General features: G+C 38.7%; 1 protein-coding gene and 1 long non-coding RNA gene across 2 annotated transcripts in view; one reads left to right on the top strand and one right to left on the bottom strand.

Annotated features, from left to right (window-relative positions):
- CUL4B (cullin 4B) overlaps positions 1-21,148 on the top strand; it is a 117,419-nt gene that overhangs the window by 53,846 nt on the left and 42,425 nt on the right. The window contains exon 2 of the mRNA XM_019717655.2: positions 18,738-18,815. Within this exon, the coding sequence (XP_019573214.2) occupies positions 18,755-18,815 (61 nt within the window). The 5' untranslated portion in view covers positions 18,738-18,754. The remainder of the gene's footprint in view (positions 1-18,737; positions 18,816-21,148) is intronic.
- LOC141569635 (uncharacterized) overlaps positions 1-21,148 on the bottom strand; it is a 46,288-nt gene that overhangs the window by 17,928 nt on the left and 7,212 nt on the right. The window lies entirely within an intron of this gene.

The following is a 21,148-nucleotide window of genomic DNA, read 5'->3' as shown; positions in this document are numbered from 1 at the left end:
GACTGAGCTACAGCTGCACCAGCTCTCTTTTCTCCCTCAAATGCACTGGGCTTCCTCCTGCCACAGGGCCTTTGCACATGATTTTCCCCCACTCCCCCTCTGCTTAGAATGCTTTGCCTTTTCTCCCTCTTCACCCAATTAACTCCAGTGCATCCTTCAGATCTCTGAGGAGGTTTTTTTTTTGCTAGGGAACTTTCCCTGACCTCTCATACCTCTGTGTAGCTCTCCTACAGAGCACTCATCACAGTTGTAATTTTACATGTATTTGAATGAATATTTGAATGTTTGTCTCCCTGACTAGACTGTAAGCTTCAGGCTATATGCACCAAGGTTGTTTTGCTTGCTACTGTGCTCACAATACCTAACACAATGATTTGGCACACATTAGGTGCTAAATATATATTTTTGGAAGAAAGCAGGGAAGAAGGCAGGAAAAGGGTGAGGGATAAGGAGAGAAGGGAAGGAGAAAAGGGGAGAGCAGAATCTCCCCCATGATTGGTTATGTATAAATTTATATTCTCCTTGAATTTGTAACAAACTTTGCTTTACACATGTTCTTAGTGGAGTGTGCCTTTTATGAATATTAAATATCCCTCTGTTTCTTTTAATATTTTTAGCTCTGATTCTATTTTTGTCTGATTCAAACAGTGCTTTTTTTTTTTTTTTTTTTTTTTTTTTTTTTGCTACCATTTGGAAAACTCAAAGTTTTACTGTTTCTTTGCTCACTGCTATTTCTTGTACAGTGTTCCACATGTTTCTCTTTTTTGGATTCATTTTTCCTTTTGCTATAATATTACCTGAATAATTCATAGAGGATTTTCTGAATATGTCTGCAATGTTTTCTGAATATGTAGGAAAATTAGAAGCTGAAAATTGGAGTTTTGTCCTGTGTATTATTTCACACACACCCTTTCCCCCCTCAGGGTAAATTGTTCTATTTATTGATTTTGTTTTTTCTCTTTTATGTTCTAGGTTTTCTCCAAATATTTCTGGTAATCCTTTGTTGTCTATGCATATTAGTGAATAAGGGGCAAATACATTAGCAAAGATAGCTTGCCTGAGATTCCTCTGCCATTATGTGTCCCCAGCTGGCCTGTCTCCTGCGCTGGAGGGCTTTGTGTAAATGGGTTGCATGTGTTGACCTGTCAGGTTTCACTTTAAAGTGGGTGGGCATGCATAAGACAAAAAGGTTGTTCCCCCAACTCCCTGCAAACTGCCAAAACAATTTTACTCTGGCAGTGTAGTACTCCAGTGTATTTCTCTCCTGGCCAAAGCTGCTTCTCATCTTTTGTTTTTCCATATATTCTGTGGAAGTCCAAATTACATCAAGGTCTGCTCAGCTTTTTTGTTTGTTTGTTTTTTGGTTTTGGGGTTTTTCTCCTAAGATTCTACACCTACACTAGGAAACACTTGGCAGCAATAGCTCACATTCCTTACAATGAAATTTTAGTCTTTAACCTTAGGATGGGTTGCAGGAAGGAAGGAGAAGGATAATCAGAGTGGAGCGCAGATGGTTTGTCTTTTCTGAATACAATTTTTAATTGACCAGAGGGCACCCCCTACTCTTTCCATTTATTCATTCTGAGATTTTATTTTCTCTGGATTACTCCACTAATTTTCTTTTGCAGGTTTTGGACTTGACAACTCCTCCTCTCTTATCAATATGATCATACTGATTTCTAATCTCAAGGGATTCATCTCAACTTCTGAACTACTGATGGTACACTTTCTTTAATTATAACACTCTGGGTCCTTTTGCTATTCTGATGTTTTAAGGGATGTGGGGAGGGGAAAATGGGGACAAAATTACAAGTGCTTATGCTGCCATCTTGATCTAATCTGACAAAAGTCATTTTCTTACGTCAATTTACCTGACACAAGCAGAGAAGCCAAGGCTCACTCTGAAAGGCAAGGGGGAAAGTCCTCTTCTAGTGCTGGTTTTGGAATACTCAGGACTTCTAAAAGAGGCCCATTAGAATTTGGAAATCTAGTATCTGCATATCAGTGCTTCTGAGAGAGCCAAGGCAGCACCTAGCAGGCATTATCCTTGAGCAGAAAAATGTACAAAAGAAACACTGCCTCCTTGGGGTGAATTAACTAGAAAAAGGCACCTCTTTGGGTAGGCCAAGTATAAAAATCCTCTCCTTTCTCTGCTGACAGTGGTATGCCTGCATTAGGACACAAGGCTTGTTGAGCAGCAAAGTATAGGATAGATTTCATAACCCCCCCCCACACACACACACCCTGTCATTTGTGCACCCTTGTGCCGGGCATATCTTGCAGAACCATATGTAGTAAAAAAAATAGCCTCTGCCAGTGCCAATTACAATGCACCGAGATAAGGCCTCAACCCTCTGAGGCTTCTCCCAATTCCATGCACAGGCCTGCGGGGTCAGGTTCAAGTTCAAGTGAGCCTCCTACAACAGCAGCTTTTGCGCCACACCGTTCATTGCCCCAAGAGATAGGCCTCTGATGTACCTGAGGCCTTGCACAGCCAACATTACAGAGCAGCTCAGAGTTCTTGCCTACAACAACAGGGGATCTCTGGTTCTCGGCCCTTCTCACTTTTTTTTTTTAATTAGTTTATAAGGGCAACTACTGTTAGTAAAGTTACATAGATTTCAGGTGTACAATTCTGTGTTACATCATCTATAAATCCCATTGTGTGTTCACCACCAAGAGTCAGTTCTCTTTCCATCACCATATATTTGATCCCCATTACCTTCATCTACCACCTCCCACCACCCTTACCCTCTGGTAACCACTAAACTATTGTCTGTGTCTATGAGTTTTTGTTTCTTCATTTTTTTGTTTCATTCTTTAGTTGTTTTCAGTTTTATATACCACATATCAGTGAAATCATATGGTTCTCGATTTTTTCTTTCTGGCTGATTTCGCGCAGCATAATAATCTCAAGAACCATCCACGTTGTCACAAATGGTACTATATCATCTTTTCTTACCGTCGAATAGTATTCCATTGTGTATATATACCACCAATTCTTTATCCAATCATCCATTAAAGGACGGTTTGGTTGTTTCCACATCTTGGCCACCATAAATAAAGTTGCAATGAACATTGGAGCACATATATATTTATGGATAAATGTTTTCAGATTTTTTGGGTACATACCCAAGAGACAGATTGTGGGTCATATGCTAATTCTATTCTTAATTTTTTGAGGAACCTCCACACTGCCTTCCATAGCAGATGTACCAATCTGCATTCCCACCAACAGTGTATGAGGGTTCCTTTTTCTCCACAGCCTCTCCAACACTTGTTACTATTTGTCTTGTTGATGATAGCCATTCTGACTGGGGTGAGGTGATAACTCATTGTGTGTTTTATTTGCATGTCTCTGATGATTAGGGATATTGAACATGTTTTCATATGTCTATTGGCCATTTCTGTGTCTTCTTTGAAGAAATGTCTATTTAGGTCCTCTGCTCATCTTTTAATTGGATTTTTTGTTCTTTTTGTTGTTGTCAAATTGTATAAGCTGCTTATGTAATTTGGATATTAACACCTTATTGGACGCACTGTTTGCAAAAATCTTCTATTCGGTTCGTTGCTTCCTTATTTTGTCGATGGTTTCTTTGCTGTGCAGAAGCTTTTTAGTTTGATATAGTCCCATCCATTTATTTTAGCTTTTACTTCCCTTGCCTTTGAAGTCAAATTCATAAAATCCTCTTTGAACCCAAGGTCCATAAGTTTAGTGCCTATGTTTTCTTCTATGCAGTTTATTGTTTCAGGTCTTATATTTAGGTCTTTGATCCATTTTGAGTTAATTTTGGTACACAGCAAGAAACAGCAGTCTAGTTTCATTCTTCTGCATATGGCTTTCCAATTCTCCCACCACCATTTATTGAAAAGGCCGTCTGTTCTCCCCTGTATGTTTCTGGCTTCTTTGTCGACAATTATCTGTCCATATTTATGTGGATTTATTTCTGGGTTCTCGATTGTATTCCATTGGTCTGGTATCTGGTTTTCTGCCAATACCATACTGTTTAGATTATTGTTGTACTATAGTACAAGCTGAAGTCAGGGAGTGTGATACCTCCAGCATTGTTTTTTTTCCTTAGGATTGCTTTGGCTATTTGGGGTTTTGTGGTTCCATACAAATCTGATGATTTATTGTTCTATTTCGTTAAAAAATGCCATTGGGATTTTGATGGCAACTGCATTAAATCTGTATATTACTTTGGGTAATATGGCCATTTTCACTATGTTGATTCTTCCAATCCATGAACACGGAATGTCTTTCCATTTCTTTGTGTCTTCTTCAATTTAGTTTTAAAATGTCCTATAGTTTTCAGTATGGAAGTCTTTCACATCCTTGGTTAAGTTTATTCCTAGGTATTTTATTCTTTTTGTTTCAGTTACAAAAGAAATTTTTTTTGTTGTTGTTTCTTTTTCTGAGATTTCGTTGTTAGTAGATAGGAATGGAAAGGACGTTTGTACATTGATTTTGTAGCCAGCAACTTTACTGTAATCATTTGTTTTAATAGCTTTTTGGTGGAGTCTTTAGGGTTTTCTATATATAGCAACATGTCATCTGCAAAAAGTGACAATTTAACTTCTTCATTCCCTTATTTGGATTCCTTTTATTTCTTTCTCTTGCCTGATTGCTCTGGCTAGGACTTCTAATACTATGTTGAAAAGCAGAGGTGATAGGGGACAGCGCTGTTGTGTTCCTGAACATACAGCAAAGGGTGTCAGATTTTCACCATTGATGATAACATTAGCTGAGGGTTTGTAATATATGACCTTTATTATATTGAGGTTTTTTTCCTTCTATACCCATTTTACTAAGTATTTTCATCATAAATAGATGTATCTTGTCAAACGATTTTTCTGCATCTATTGATATAATCATATGATTTTTGTCCTTTATTTTGTTTATGTAATGTATCACACTGATCGACTTGCGTATGTTGAAACATCCTTGTGCCATGGGATGTACCCTACTTGGTCGTGATGTATAATCTTTTTAACGTATTGTTGCATTTGATTTGCTAGAATTTTCTTTAGGACTTTTGCATCTGTATTCATCAGAGAAATTGGTTTGTAATTTTCTTTTTTTGTGTTATCTTTACCAGGTTTTGGTATCAGGGTAACGTTAGGGAATACTGTCTCATCTTCAATTTTTTGGAAGAGTTTGAGCAAGATTGGTATTAGATCCTCTTTGAGTGTTTGGTAGAATTCATTAGTGAAGCAATCTGTTCTCGGAATTTTGCTTTTGGGAAGGTTTTAGATGAATGATTCAATTTCCTTACTGTTGATCAGTCTATTGAGATTTTCCATTTCTTCATGATTCAGCCTAGGAAGACTATGTGTTTCTAAGAAGACATCCAGTTTTTCTAGGCTATTGAATTTTGTGACACATAGCCCTTCATGATATTAATTGATGATCCTTTGTATTTCTGTGGCATCCATGGTAACTCCCCCCCTTTTGTTTCTGATTTTATTTGTGTCTTTTCTCCTTTTATCTTAGTGAGTCTAGCCAATGGTTTTTCAATTTTATTAATCTTTTCTAAAAACCAGGTTCTTGTTGCATTAATTTTTTCTATCATCTTTTTGTTGTCCATTTCATTTAGCTCTGCTCTGATTTTTATTTCCTTCCTTCTGTTGACATTGGGTTTCATTTGTCCTTCTTGTTCTAGTTCTTTAAGGTGTAATGTGACCTTTTTTATCTGTTTTTTTTCTTCTTTTTTGAGATAAACCTGTAATTATATGACTTTCCCTCTTAAAACTGCTTTCACTGCATCCCAAAAATTTTTGTAGGATGTGTTTTCATTGTCACTTGTTTCTATATATCTTTTGATTTCTCCTGTTATTTCTTCTTTGACCCAGTAGTGCTCTACAAATGCCCGTTATGTCCATTTCATCTAATGTGTCATTTAGGGCTAATATTTCTTTATTTATTTTCTGTTTGGATGATCTATCCATAGCTATCAATGATGTATTTAGGTCCCCTAATTGTGTTTTGGTCTGTTTCTCCCTTTAGTTCTGTTAGTAGTTGCTGGTATATTTCAGTGCTCCCTGATTGGGGGCATAAATATTGATGACTGTTATGTATTCTTGTTGTGTAGTCGCCTTTATCATTATGAAATGTCCGTCTTTGTCTCTTGTTACCTTTTTATCCTGAAGTCTGTTTCATTTGATATCAGTATGGCTACACCTGATTTTCTCTGGATACCATTTGCTTGGAATGTGAATTCCCACCCTTTCACTTTGAGTCTATGGTTGTCCTTGTAGATAAGATAGGTCTCTTAGAGGCAGCACATGGTTGGGTTTAGTTTTTTGATCCAATGTGCTACTCTGTGCCTTTTTATTGGTGAGTTCAGTCCACTTACACTTAGGGTGATTATTGATATGTGAGGATTTCCTATCATTCTATGTTTGGTTTCCTGGGAAGACTGTGTCTCCACTGTTCCTTTCCGTTTTTGTTGTTGTGTATTATTTCTGTGTCTTGTTAGTCTATGATTTTTCCTTCTGTTTCTTCTTTCATTACATTATATATTTCAGTTCTGGATTTTTTTTTTGAGTGGCTACCATTGCTTATGTAACAGAAATTTTGATATTTAGAGTATTCCATTTTCTTCAGCATGCTTACTTTCTCCATTCCCATATTCCAGTTCAGGCCTTTGCTCTCCCTCTTTTATGTTTTGGTTGCCACAAATTATCCCTGTTTATGCTGGTCGAATAGCCTCCTTCAGTATTGCTTGTAGTGCAGGTCGTGTGTTAGAAAATTCCCTCAGCATCTGTATTTCTGGAAAGGTCTTTATTCCTCCTTCATAGCTAAAGGATATCTTTGCTGGATATATTATTCTTGGCTCATAATTTCTGTCTTTCAAGATTTTGAATATTTGATTTCACTCCCTCCTGGCTGTAGAGTTTCTGCTGAAAAATCTGATGATAATCTAATGGGTTTCCTTTTTAGGTTACTGTCTTTTTTCCCTGGCAGCCTTGAGGATTCTTTCTTTATCGTTAAGTTATGACAGCTTTAAAACCATGTGCCTTGGAGAAGGCCTGTTGATGTTGAGGTAATTAGGTGCTCTATTTGCTTCTTGGATTTGAAGATCCAGCTCTTTCCACAAGTTTGGTAAGTTCTTGTCGACTATTTGTTTGAATACAGTCTCTGTTTCATTCTCCATTTCTTCTCCTTCTGGTATGCCCATTATTCTTATATTGCTCTTTCTGATGGAGTCAGAAAGTTCTTGTTGAGTTCTTTCATTTCTTTTAAGTCTCAAGTCTCTTTCTTCTTACATCTGTGTCATTTCCAGATTTCTATCTTCGATGTCATTGATTCTTTCCTCCATCTGGTCAACTCTACTATGGCTATTTAATTCTTCATTTCTTTTATTGAGTTCTTAATCTCCAGTATTGTATTTGGTTCTTTTTCAAAATTTCAATCTCTTTGGTGAAATGTTCATTTTGTTGTTTGATTGTGTTTCTGAGTTCATTATACCGTCTGTCTGTGTTTCTTGCTTCTCATTGAATTTTTAAAGAACTGCAATCTTGAATCCTCTGTCAATATAGTCACACATTTCTATGTCTTTAAGTTCATTTTCTTTCTGATTTGTCTTGTTACCTTGATTATTCACGGTAATTAATGAATTATTATTTCTTTTCCTAGGCATCTACAGGATTGGGTTCTGCAACAGGTTGATAGGAAGAGGACTTTCTTTTGTTTTCCAGTAGGTGTTGGTAGAATAATTTATTTTCTCTCTGACTGCAGATTTTTATTCTCTCTCATGCTTTAGTGTTATATTTTCACTGCATTGTTTGGGCTTCTCACACAATTGGGGGATTCACTGGAAGGTGGGCTTCTCTTCTGTGAGCAGGTCACTAGGGTCTCAGGGCAGTGCCTCCTTGGGGCAATTGGAGAGATTCTGAAGTTCCAAAGCTCTCCCCACACCAGTTTCAGAGTCTATGTGCTTCAGAGGCTCTGTTTACTTCTGCAGGGATCTGCCCAGATAGGTGGGGACAGGGGCAGGGTGGGCTGTGAGAGGTTTCCCAGAGCAATGGTGGTGACCACCAACATAGCCAGTCCTACACCCAAGGCTCCCTCCCCTTCGCTGGAACTAGTTGGGCTGGGAGTCCATGGCTGTAGTCCACAGTTTTCAGAACCACAAATATTCTGTTCTTTTCATCTGACACTTCTACCTTTGAGATTCTAGCACTAGAAGGGTGGGTGTAGGGCGAGCTCTGGGAGGTTGGGGAGGAAGCCAGCTAGGCTCCGAGCCTATGCTTTCCATCCTCTGCTTGGCAGTGAGGGCTTAAACCACTATTTTCATCCTTCTTCCCTCAGTCTTTGCTCTGAGGTCTGTGCCATGAGCTTTGGGTTCAGCTGTGTTATATGCTGATCTCTCAGGCAGAACTGTGGGTCATTAGTGGAGCACTAGCAGCCCAAATTCCTCCCTCTCCTATGACTGTGATAGCTTCGGAATGCAGGGAGTTCAGAGCTCCATGTTCTGTCTGCGTCCTGCGGCCCATGCAGCGTCCCGTGCTTCTGTAATTCCTGCTTCCCTCCTCCCCCGCTCACCCAATTTGCCCACCTTTACATGATTTCAGTTGGGTGCCTCTTAGTCTTGCCTGTCTGCTGTGCAGGGAGTCCTTTCTGAAATTATAGTTATTCAGTTTGTTGTAAATTCCAGGGGAGATCTCAAGAGGCTCACCTCACACTGCCATATTTATGACATAATCCCCCTCGCTTCTAAGAGAGACACCATCAGCAATAAGCGAAGAGATCTTTAATGTAAATGTCAACAGCCCTCAGAGACCATTAACTATGACGAGGCCTCTCCAAGAATTGTGCTAAGGAACTAGGGACATACTAGTTCCATACTAAAGTGCCTCCTCCCTCTCCTGCTCCCACAACCTACCCAATTCAACCAACCTGGGTCATCAGCATATCTACCAGAAGTAATTCTCTTGGCAACCCTGCAGGACATAGATAGATATAGATATATAGATATAGATATAGATACAGATATAAAAATATATGTATCCTTCTGCCTTTCTAATACCATCTCCCAGAAATTACCTACATCAAGTTTACTGTATGGTCTTCTTGACTTGATACTATGCTTACACAAATATATAAGGCAAATATATATATTTATATTTTTAAACAAAAATGAGACTAGTCAATACAAATTGGGCTACAACTTACTTCATTTCCCACTTAATGCACCATGGACACCTTTTAGATGGTGTCTATATAGTTCCATAACTTACTTTTTAACAGCTGCATAATGTTCTATTGCACAGATGTACAATGATTTATTTAGCCCTCCCATCCAAGTACTAACTATGCCCGGCCCTGCTTACCTTCCAAGATCAGACAAGAGCCAACATGTTCAGGCTGGTGTGGCTATAGGATATTTATCCCTCTTATATTTTTCCCTATTCTCTCCTCCTCACATTCTCAATAAAGGTATAACAACTTTTCGATAAACTATTATGTTTACATCGTTATGATTATGTATAAATAATTTACTGATGAGCCAGGTAGTATATTATGATTACATTTCCATTCTTAAACAAATTTTTATTTTCCTGGATTTAATAATTATCTCTTCTTTTCATTTGCTTAGTTTCCTATGGTGCTCCATGGATTTGTGCAGTGCACAGCCTGAGCAGTTATACATGGCAGCACTGTTTGCACCTATGGCTGAGTCTTCCCAAACTATGCAACAAATTTTCAATATAATTTTTTACACAGTTAAATTAATAATCTCTGAGTTCCTTTTTTTGTTGTTCGGAGCCCCTATCTTCACACTCCAATCTCTTGTGTCAGATCTTCAGTTCCCTGTATGCCATGTCTTCTTTTCTGGTTTGCTTTCTAAGTTTAGTGAGCTATATCCTCCAGTCACTTCTTTTATTACAAGTTTTATTTAAAAAATATAGCTAACACACAACATCATATCAGTTTCAGGTGTACACGATAGTTGTTCAACATTCATATACCTAAAGAAGTGATCACCATAAGTCCAGGAACCAACACCATATTATGCTATCACAATATTATTGACTACATTTTCCATGCTGTACATTACATCCCCATGACTTATTTGTTTTATACCTGGAAACTTGAACCTCATTCCCTTTCACTCCCCGCCACACCCATAATTTTTCAATTACAGTTCACATTCAGTATTATTTTATATTAATTTCAAGTGTACAGCATAGTGGTTAGACATTTGTATAATTTAAGAAGTGATCCCCCTGAATAGTCTGGAACTCACCTAGCACTATACATAGCTATTACTATATTATTGACTATATTCCCTATGCTTTACTTTACATCCCCATGACTACTTTGTAACAACAATTTGTGCTTCTTAATCCCTTCCTGTTTTTCCCCCACCCTCTCAACCCCCCTACCGCCTGGCAACCATCAAGATGTTCTCTGTATCTATGAGTGGGTTTCTGTTTTGTTTATTTTGTTCTTTTATTCCACATATATGCGAAATCACATTTCACCTGTCTTTCTCTGACACTCCACTCAGCACAGTACCCTCCAGGTCCACCCATACTGCTGCAGAAGAAAAGAACTCATTCCCTTCCATGGCCGAGCAATATTCCATTGTATATATGAGGTCTGACAATTAAGTTCACAAACTTGTTGCAACGATGTTGCTAACCTTTTTTGATATCAGAGGGATTACTCATTATGAATTTGCACCACCTGGACAGTTAACCAAGTTTATTATTTGGAAGTGCTGAAAAGGCTGCATGAAAAAGTTAGAGGAAAATGACCTGAACTTATAGCCAACAATTCATGACTCTTGCATCACGACAATGCACCAGATCACATGGCACTGTCTGTGAGGGACATTTTAGCCAGTAAACAAATAACTGTATCAGAACACCCTCCCTACTCACCTGATCTGGCCCTCAATGACTGTGTTCTTTACCTGAAGGTAAAGGAAATATTGAAAGAAAGACATTTTGATGACATTCAGGATATAAAGGCTAATATGACGACAGCTCTGATGGCCATTCCAGAAAGAGTTCCAAAATTGTTTTGAAGGGTGGACTAGGCTCTGGCGTTGGTGCATAGCTTCCCAAGGGGAGTACTTCAAAGGTGAACGTAGTGATATTCAGCAATGAGGTATGTAGCACGTTTTCTAGGATGAGTTTGTGAACTTAATTATCTGACCTTGCATACACCACCTCCTCTTTATCCATTCTTCCATCAGTGGACACCCAGGGTACTTCTATATCTTGGCCATTGTAAATAATGCTGTAATGAACACATGGATGCACAATTCTCCTCGAAGTACTATTTTGGGTTTCCTCTGATAAATACCAGAAGTGGGATTACTGGGTCCTTCTTTTTCTCCTTATAGACTTTGTTTTAAAGTCTTTTTTTGTTTGGTATAAGTATTGCTAACGCAACTTTTTTTTTTTTCATTTCCATCTTCATGAAATAACTTTTTTCATCCTTTTCCTTTCAGTCTGTGTGTGTCTTTCAATCTGAAGTGAGTCTCTTATAGACAGCATATGTAAGAGTTTTATTTTCTTATGTATTCAGCCACCCTGTTTTTGCTAGGAACATTTAATCCATCTAGATTGAATGTAATTGTTGACAGATGCATTGTTATTGCCATTTTATAATTCATATTTTTTATCTTTTTTTCTTCTGTCTTAAAGCAGTACCTCTACATTCCTTGTAATACTTATTTGATAGCGATGAACTCCTTTTAGCTTTTCCTTGTCTGGCAAGCTCTTTATCTCTCCTTTGATTTTAAATGATAGTCTTGCTGGATAGAGTAGTCTTGACTGCAGATCCTTGGTTTTCATCACTTTGAGTATTTCCTGCCAATCCCTTCTGTCCTGCAAGATCTCTGTTGAGAAATCAGCTGACACTCTTATGGGAGCTCCCTTATAAGTTTTTAGTTGCCTTTCTCTTGCTGCTTTGAAAATTCTGTCTTTGTCTTTAACCTTTGCCATTTTAATTATAATGTGTCTTGATGTGGGCTGTTTGGGTTCACCTTGTTTGAGACTCTCTGTTTAATTTCTGGGCTTATATGTCTATTTCCTTCACCAGGTCAGGAAAATTTTGCATCATTATTTCTTTAAACAGGTTCTCAATCTCTTGCTTCCTCTCTTCTCCTTCTGGTACACCATAATGCAAATGTTGTTATGCTTGATGTTGTCCCAGAGGCCTCTTAAACTATCATTACTTTTGTATTATTTTTTTCCTTTTGTTGTTCCGATTGGGTGTTTTCTGCTGCCTTGTCTTCCAAATTGCTGATTCGATCCTATGCTTCATCTAGTCTGGTGGTGTTTCCTTCTAGTACATTTTTCATTTCAGTTGTTTTATTCTTCACTTCTGACTGGTTCTTTTTATTATTTCTATGTCTTTATTCATGCTTCCTATCTCTTTGTTGAAGTTCTCACTAAGTTTCTTGAGCATTCTTATAATCAGTGGTTTGAACTGTGTCTTTGGTAGGTTGCTTGTCCCCATTTCATTTAATTCTGTTTCTGGAGTTTTCTCCTCTTCTTTCATTCCAGACATATGTTTTCTCATTTTGGCTGCTTCTCTGTGTTTGTTCCTATGTGTTAGGTAGATCTGCTAGTTTTCCCAGTCTTGCTGGGAGGCCTTATGTTGTAGGTGCCCTATGGGGCCCAGTGACACAGTCTTCTTGGTCACCTGCACTTGGTGCTTCAGAAGTCAACTTTCTGTGGGTTGTGTGTACCCTCCTGCTATATTTGAGCCTTGATTGCTATTGGCATGTCAGTAGTTAGGATTGACCCTCAGCCTGACTGGCTGTGGTGTTTGGCCTTGTCCATAGTTTACAGGCTATGGGGGGGGGGCTTATTAAATGGAGTGGGATTCCCCCCAGTGGGCTCTGGTGCATGTTAAGACTGCTGTGATCTGAAGTCAACCTCCAGGTATGTTGGTTCCGGGGTCCCTGGGGAGGGGCTCCAGTGCAGGCCCAGGTCAGCAACTGCCTGTGACTGGATGAGGACTACCTGTCTCCTCATCCTGTGAACTCGAGGACTACCTATAGCTCCTCCTATGGAGCTATAAAGTGATCCACAATTGATTTGTGGGAGAGGCCATGCTGTGAACTAAGGATGGCTGTGACCATTACCAAGCCTGGGCAAAAAAAAAAAAAAAGCCAGGGTACACCAAGGCCTGCTGCAGTTTGCTGGCTCTGTAAGGTTCGGCTACCAATAAAGCATTGTGTGGTATGGAGTTGGGTGTGGCAGGGTCTCAGTGAGTCACCAGGGTGGAGCAAATGGACCTCACCAGACCAATCCAGATCAAGATTTAGCCATGGGCGTTGGGGATGGGTCAGCACAGAAAAGATGGTGCACGCCTGCTAGCTGCACAGAAGGAAGATCCCACACAGGAAAATGGTGACCATCTTTCAGCCCTCACCCTGCAGCCACACACTTCAGTCTGCCCTCCAGTAGGTCTCTGACACCCTGATTCACTGTCCTCTGCCAGAGCCCAGGGTGAGTGCCTGCAAGTGAGTCTGTGTGAGTCTAAGAGTATGTCTGGGTTTCCTGCAGCCTTCCATCCCAACCGGATGGTTGGAATCCCCAGTTTTTCAGATCCAGATATTGTGGGGACTCCTCCTCTGGGACCAGTATTCCAGCCTGGGGAGCCTGGTGTGGGTCTGGGGTTCCTTGATCCTCTGTGGGGAATCTCTGTGGCTGAGATATCCCTCCACATGGAGGTTTGGGGCCTGCCCGTTTCGCATCTTTACCCCTCCTACCAGTCTTGACATGGCTTCTTTTGTGTATCCTTAGTTATAAAACTTCTGTTCAGCTAGACTTCAGGTGGTTCTCCAGGTTAATGTTTTATAATTTAGTTGTAATTTTGATGTGTTCACGGGGTAAGGCAAGCACAGCATTTATCTACTCTGGTATCTCAGATCTCTCCACAGCCACTTCTTTTTCCCCCCATTATTCCACCTTCCCCCCACACTCCGGTTCAAGCTGTTGTTTCTGTCTAGTTGTGTAGGACACAGCTCCCTGGCCCATGTTGGTATTATGAGCCTTGCGTTCCTCCCGGTTGAGGCAGTCAGTTGCCAGTCGTCAGCTGGCCGCTCACAGCAGCTCTCACCAGCTGCTGGCCACTCACAATGGCTACCAGCTACTCACGCTGGCCACTGGCCGCTCCTGGCAGCACACAGTAGCCCACAGCAGCACAGCAGCTCACAGCAGCACACAGCAGCTGGTAGCAGCTCACACCAACCTCTGGCTGATCATGGCAGCCCAGCTCCAGGGAGAGCCGTTGTTCACAATCTTAGCTGTAGAGGGCGCAGCTTCCTGGCTCATGTGGGAATCGAACCAGTGACCTCGCTGTTAGGAGCATGGTGCTCCAACCCCCTGAGCCACCAGGCTGGCCCCCCAGTCACTTCTTCATAGAGGGTGCATGGGATGAAAATTTTTGAGCACTACCTGTCTGAAAATGTATGTATTCTATTCTAACAATTTGTAGTTTGGCTTAATATAGAATTATATGTTGGAAATGATATTCATTAAGAATATTCACTAAGAATCTGTTGCCTTTCAGCGTTACCTATTTCTGTTGAGGAGCCCAATGCCATTCTTATACCAAATACTCTGTATAGGACCTTCTACTTCTGGAAGCTTTTAAGGACTGCTCTTTAATTCTGAGATTCTGAAATTTCACAGTAGTGTGCCTTTATGTGGCCTTCTTTTTCACTCACTCCTGTTTCATGTTTTATGAGTATAACACTGTCTCTCATTTATCTGAATATACTAATTGGAGTAAAAGCATAGCAGTTGACTTTGTTTTCATCTGCTCCCTGCATTGTCTTGGTTTTATCCAAGTCCCCCCTCCCTGCTTTTGTTGTTGTTGTTGTTGTTGTTGTTTTGGTTTGGCCTCTGGCTTTCATGTTGGAACTTTCCCTGAACTGTCTGAAATCCTTGATCATTTGTTCATATAGAATAGTGAGGCACTAAAAAGCTGATTAGAAGTTCAGTGTGGCTGGTGTGGGGTGGACTTTGTTGTATGGTGATTGGATGACAGCATGGGTTTTGATTAGGATATCAGTAGTTTTTCTCTGGGGTAGGGTGTTTCAGTTCTCCAGAGAAAAATAGTTTAAATCTCCTACTTGGGATATAAGCCTGGTTGCCTATATTCTGGGAACTTGATGTGGGATGTGAATCCCTGACTTTCCTCTCTTTTCAATCTAGCACACTTTACTACCCCTATTTGTCTCCAAGTCTATAATCTATCTGGTTAGTTTTCATTTACTTGTTTTTTAATCTATTTTTAAGACTTCTTACTGATGAATACAGAAGTGAACAAATGATAAGTATATAGTTCAATGAATTTTCACAAGCCGAACCAGCTGTATCATGAGCATCCTGATCTCTCTGGTTCAATTTCCACAAATAACAAATCTCTTTGCTGGGGTAACATACATGAAGCACTTAAAACAGTCCCTGACACATTGTAAGTGCTTCTACTAGTGCTAGATATCATCATTCAGGCACTTGATGACCGTATTTCCATCTTCGTAAGTTGCGCTCTCATGTAACATTTATCTCCTAGTTTCATGGAAGGTGGAATCTACATTCCAGTTTTTCTTTGTCCTTATGGTTTTCACGTGGTTTCTGTACTTCACTTCTGTACTCCTTACAAAATTTTTAATTTTTATGTAGTCTTATCTGTCAATGGGTGGACAAAAGGCACTGGATAAAAATCAGCGGCTATGAAATAAGTCAGATGGAAAAGGGCAAAAAACATATAATTTCACTCATATGTGGAATATAAAACAAAAAAAGTAACAAATGGGCAAATGTAACAAAACAAAAACAAACTCATAGGTACAAACAGAATGGTGGTTACCAGAGAGGAAGGAGGATGGGAGAGGGTGAAATGGGTAAAGGCGGTCAACTATAATATATGCTAACAGATGGAAACTAGACTTTTGGTGGTAAGCATGAAATAGAGTATACAGATATTGAATTATAATGTGGTATACCTCAAATTTATATATTATTAATCTATGTTACCTCAATAAAATAAATTAATAAAAACCAGCAGCTATTCTTTATAAAAACTCTAAGTACAATGGAATAAAAGAGAACTTTCCAAAGAGTTTCAAAAAGCTATGAGCAATCATCATAATCAAGTCATTTCCCATGAAATATAGTGTTTTGAAGGTTCTGAAATGTGATATACCAAGAAAATGAAATAAGCTACATAAATCTAAAAGGAAGAAAGAGAAAAAAGTGTAATTTTTTGCAGATATGATTATATGCATTGAGAATCCAAGAAGTACAATTTAAAAACGATTAAAACTTAGAAGTCTATATAGTGGACACATGCTGTTTTGGTTTGCCCGGCATTCCTTTCTCCCTGCTTCTGGTAATAGCATTCTTCTTCCTTTGGGTATCTGTTCCTCCTTCACTGTCCTTTCAATATAGTCCTGGTAGGATGGGCAATGATATTATCCTGCTTCATTCCCCCTACACACACACACACACACACACACACACACACGGGCACCTAACCCAGGATGGACTAATCATAATATCAAACCCTGCGGGACACAGTGGCAGCTCTAAGGGGGAAGCATGTGACCCACACCAGAGATATAAGACCTTCCTTGGCATATTCCAAATCAGAGGTAAAGAAGTAGCTTTCTCTTTTCTTTGGATCTTGAACTGTAAGATTGTGACCCCAGAACAGTTGGTAGTCCTGTCTCTACCACATGGAAGAGTCTTAGAGAATGAAGCAATGCAGAAAAGAGAGAAGCTGGGAAGAGAAATGAAGAGATGAGTGAGAGCCTAATACTATTTGAGTCTCTGAATCCTGGCATGTCTGAGATCTGCCCTATCCTTCCCAGTTATATAAACCAATAAACTCCATTTTCCTCTTAAGTTTATTCAAGTTAAGTTTCTGTCATTTGCAAACAAGACCCCTAACTGATACAAGCTGGATGTAAGAAAAATATACCTAATCCCATAGCTTTCTCTTAAAAAAAAAAGTATTATGAAGTAGCTCCTTTCTGTTTTATTGTCCAATACTGATTATAAAAATTTTCAAACATACAGCAAAGTTTAACTAATTTTATAGTGAACACCAATGTACCCACTACCTAGATTTTACAATTAACATTCTATTATATTCCAGTAGCTTTCTTTTATTCTAGCAATAACAGAAATAGAAGCAGGAGAAAAACATATCTCACTCACAATAATGGAAAAAGATATGTGTGAAACACTAGTCAGCACAAATAAAGCCCTCACAAAATTCCGCTCTCGCTAGACAAAGGATTAGGAAAGGAACAACCTTGTAAGACATAAAATTTTAGATAACTGATTTACTCTAGTCACTCATCACGGAATAAAATGTGGCCCCACTATCACCCATGCCAGGAATAGCCCAGTGGGAAGCCTAGACTTTCACCCTTGATAGGCTCCCATCTCCACCGCCATTTCCTACTCCCACGTCACTCCCCCATCAATGGTGACCACTTGAGGAGCCTGAAGCCTCACCACCTCCCCACTGGGGTGGTGTCAGAGGAGCAGCAGGGGAATCCCCAGTGGTGTCGAAGTATAAACTGTGCCAGTCGTGGTTCAGAACAACCTCGTCTGGCCTGCAGATGACCCATAGGTGGTCTTATCAAAGTTAGAATAATGCAGTCTTTGGGAAATGTATCAATTTCAGACCATTTTGAGTTTTCTGTTTGTTTTTTTTGCTTTGGGTACCAATAAGGCCCCTGTTAAATGATTGGGGTTTCCTCTGAAGGGATTGGTCATATCTGCTGTCAATCATCCTTGAAACCATTAACTACACAAGAAATCCATGGGTAGAACTTTGTGTGAAGAAAGGGCGTGAGCGTTGCTATAGTGTTTACTGTTTACGAAAGCTCTTCTGAACCCTCGGGTTTTCAATTGGACTAGATATAGAACAACAAGAACAACAAGTCGTGTTGCTCCTCCTGGAATGGTGAGTTAGCTGCCTGTTGGAGATGGTGAAATACAGGGAGGGTATCCTTTAGGAACTTACTGACCATTGGCCTGCTTTTGGGCCAAGACTACAAAGAGATGCCACATCTTTAGGCAATTTTAAGTTATTCTCTATGTTGTGCTTTCTTTCATTATTCCCAAAACTTTAGAAAAGGAATGTTAGAAGTTACAGCCTTTACTCACCAACAATATGCAGAGTTTAGGTAAAAATATGCTAGAGCTGTAGTTATCTGTCAAGAAAACCCTCCCTAGCAAAGTGGTGACTACAGGAGCACCCTCAATAACCATGGCTCTGTAGCCTGATGAAAAGACCAAAATAGAAGATAATTAGAGATCTGATAATTAGATAATTTCAGATCACAAGTGAGATTGTACTTTGGAGAACCCTCCAAAATAGCTGCAGTACACTTTGAAGGGAGACTATTTCTTGGCATTCAAGCCAGCAGGGGCTTGACTTGTAATTGTAATTTTTAAAAGGGCATCTCAGACTTCTAGTTTAATATGTTAGTCTGAACAAATAAGTTTTTATCCCCAAATTAGTTTTAAATGAAAGAAGAAAATAAATATAAGAATAGAGCCATAACCACAAGGGATAACAGGGAAGGGTGCAATGAGCAGGCCAAGATTGTGAGGATTTTCTTGAAGATACCAAACAAATAAGATAAAATTGGTTGAGAAACCAGAGTCAATGAATCCAAAGCACCATCAGATACGGGAGAGGACTGCTGTAAAAGTGAATTCTCTGTTTTCTAACATAGCCTCCCAAAGATAGACGATGTCACAGTCATCTGGATCAGGGGATGGGAGTGATGATGAGGCCATCTCAGAAGACAATGGTAAGTCAATGAACTAATAAAACTTAGAGTTCAGTTCAAATAATTGCTAAGAATATGTTTAAGAAGCTTGAGTAAATTAAGAAATTATTCCTAAGAAGATAAAGCATAATGAAACCATTAATAGAAAATTAACAGAAAGGTGGAAATAAATTTCCCAAGAGACGATTGGTATCAGGTGATGATGGTCAAGAGGACACTTGATTTTTTGTGGTTGTTTTATAGTGAGAGTGGATTTGTATAATGTTTTGCAAAAACTTTAAAGTTTGATAATATTTAGTGTTGCTAATGGTGTGGGCAATCAACAGTCATTCTGAAAGTGGGAGTGTATGTACAACATTTCTGAAGAGTAATATGGCAATCTAGCGATATTGTAAATATACCTTCCCCTTAACCCAATTCTACTTCTTCAAGTACGTCCTCAGAAATATTTTTATACACGCATGAAGATCTATATTACTGGATGTTCATTGCTACATATTTGTAGTAGCAAAAAATTGGAAATAACCAAATATCCAAAAATAAGGGAATAGTTAAATAAAATGTAGTATGTTTTTACTATGAAACAGTATACAAGCCTTAAAAAGAATGAGATATCTATGTACTGTAATAGAAAGATCTCCAAATTACATTAAGTTTAAAAAGCAAATTGTGGAGCTACATGTACAGTTATGATACCATTAAAAAATACCAAAGCTTCCTATTAGTATATATACAAATATATATGTACATAAATGCTGAGGAAAACTATGTACCAAACTTAACAGCGAAGGGGGACACTTCACATTTTATCCTCTATTCTTCTACATTGTTTGTTTTTTTTTTACAAGACAAATGTGTATGTGCGTCATTTGTGTAAGTAAACAAAACTGAAAGATAACCATCAATAAAATGTAAATAGTTGAAAAAAAGGGAAAAAAGGAAATTCAGTCAGCAAAAGTAAGGAAAGGGGAAAATGAAACAACAATCAAGTGTGATAATTAGAATTTTCTAAAAAGTGACAGGTGTATGTACAGTATACTATGCTGCTCTTAAAAATGGTGAGGTAGATCTATGTATAATGGCAAGAAAAGATGATCATGATGTACTATTAAGCAAAATAAATAAAGTCAAAGTACAATTATTATAGTATGATCCTTTTTTTTTAAAGCTAAAATTCTGCATGTTGCTTAATGTATAGAAAAATACATATTTAATTAGCAAACTGTTAACTGAACTTACCTTTGGGGAGTGGGTTTTGTTGGAGGACAGGGAGTGAGGGGAGATGTCACCTTATTTTGTAGCCAAAGGTTGTTGAGACCTGGACATCTCTAAACGTTCAGCTGATTATATTACTCCCTTCCCTGCTTGAAGCCCTTAATGCTGGATTGAATCCAAACTGGAGCATGGCATACAATGTTCACCATTATCTGAATCCTGACTGCCTCTCTGACTTATCTCCCACCATACCTCCCACAGGTCTAGTGCAAGTCAGCCACACAGCATGATAATACTTGCATTTACTTAAATGGGTCACAATTTTTCTCATACCTCCATGTCTTTGTACACACTACCATTTTTCAAGTAACCCATAAGTGTCCAGATCTCACATCCTGATACTATAAACTAAGTTTAGGTTCATGTAATTAATGTATAAATTACAACAACTCTAAGCCCCCATCTTGTGAACAATGGAAAGTCTATTTTCCACCAGGCTGGAGAGTGCTTCCACCAGGCATTTCAGGGAACCCACAAGAAATGCTTAAAAGTTCCAAAAATTAGCCCTAGTTGTCATTTGCCATCTCTGCAACCTATTATTTCTCCAAATTGCTATGCTCCAGAGTTCAACAGGTTGCCACTTGCTGTCTTTGACTTTTTAAAACTTTTTATTATACAATTTGAATACATATAAAAGAATACTTGTGACATGTAATTTATGGAGCATAATAATAAAACAAACATCCATGAACCCATCATCAGCTTAAGAACTAGAACATTACCAATGCTTTTAAATCTACCTAAATTCTCCCTGCTTGCCTCCCCCAGAGCAATACCCTATCCTGGATTTTGTGTTTATTATTTCCCTTCTATACTTTAATAGTTTTACCGCATACATCCATAAGTTTTCCTTATTTTTGAGCTTTACAAAAAAGTTATCAAATCATATGTATTCTTCTGTGATTTTCTTTTTCCATATAACAGTATTTCTCTGATTTATGCATGTAGCTGGAATTTTCAATGCTGCGTAGTATTTTGTTGTGTGAATATACCACAATTTATCTAGCTATTCTATCAAACAATATTCTCTTGCTATTCTTTGAAATCTGTATCAAAGACGATGCAGACTAGGAATAGAA

Source organism: Rhinolophus sinicus, chromosome X, assembly GCF_036562045.2.
Source record: "Rhinolophus sinicus isolate RSC01 chromosome X, ASM3656204v1, whole genome shotgun sequence".
Classification (NCBI taxonomy): domain Eukaryota; kingdom Metazoa; phylum Chordata; class Mammalia; order Chiroptera; family Rhinolophidae; genus Rhinolophus; species Rhinolophus sinicus.
The sequence above is the reverse complement of the archived record's forward strand: the minus strand, read 5'-3'. Positions and strand labels throughout refer to the sequence as shown.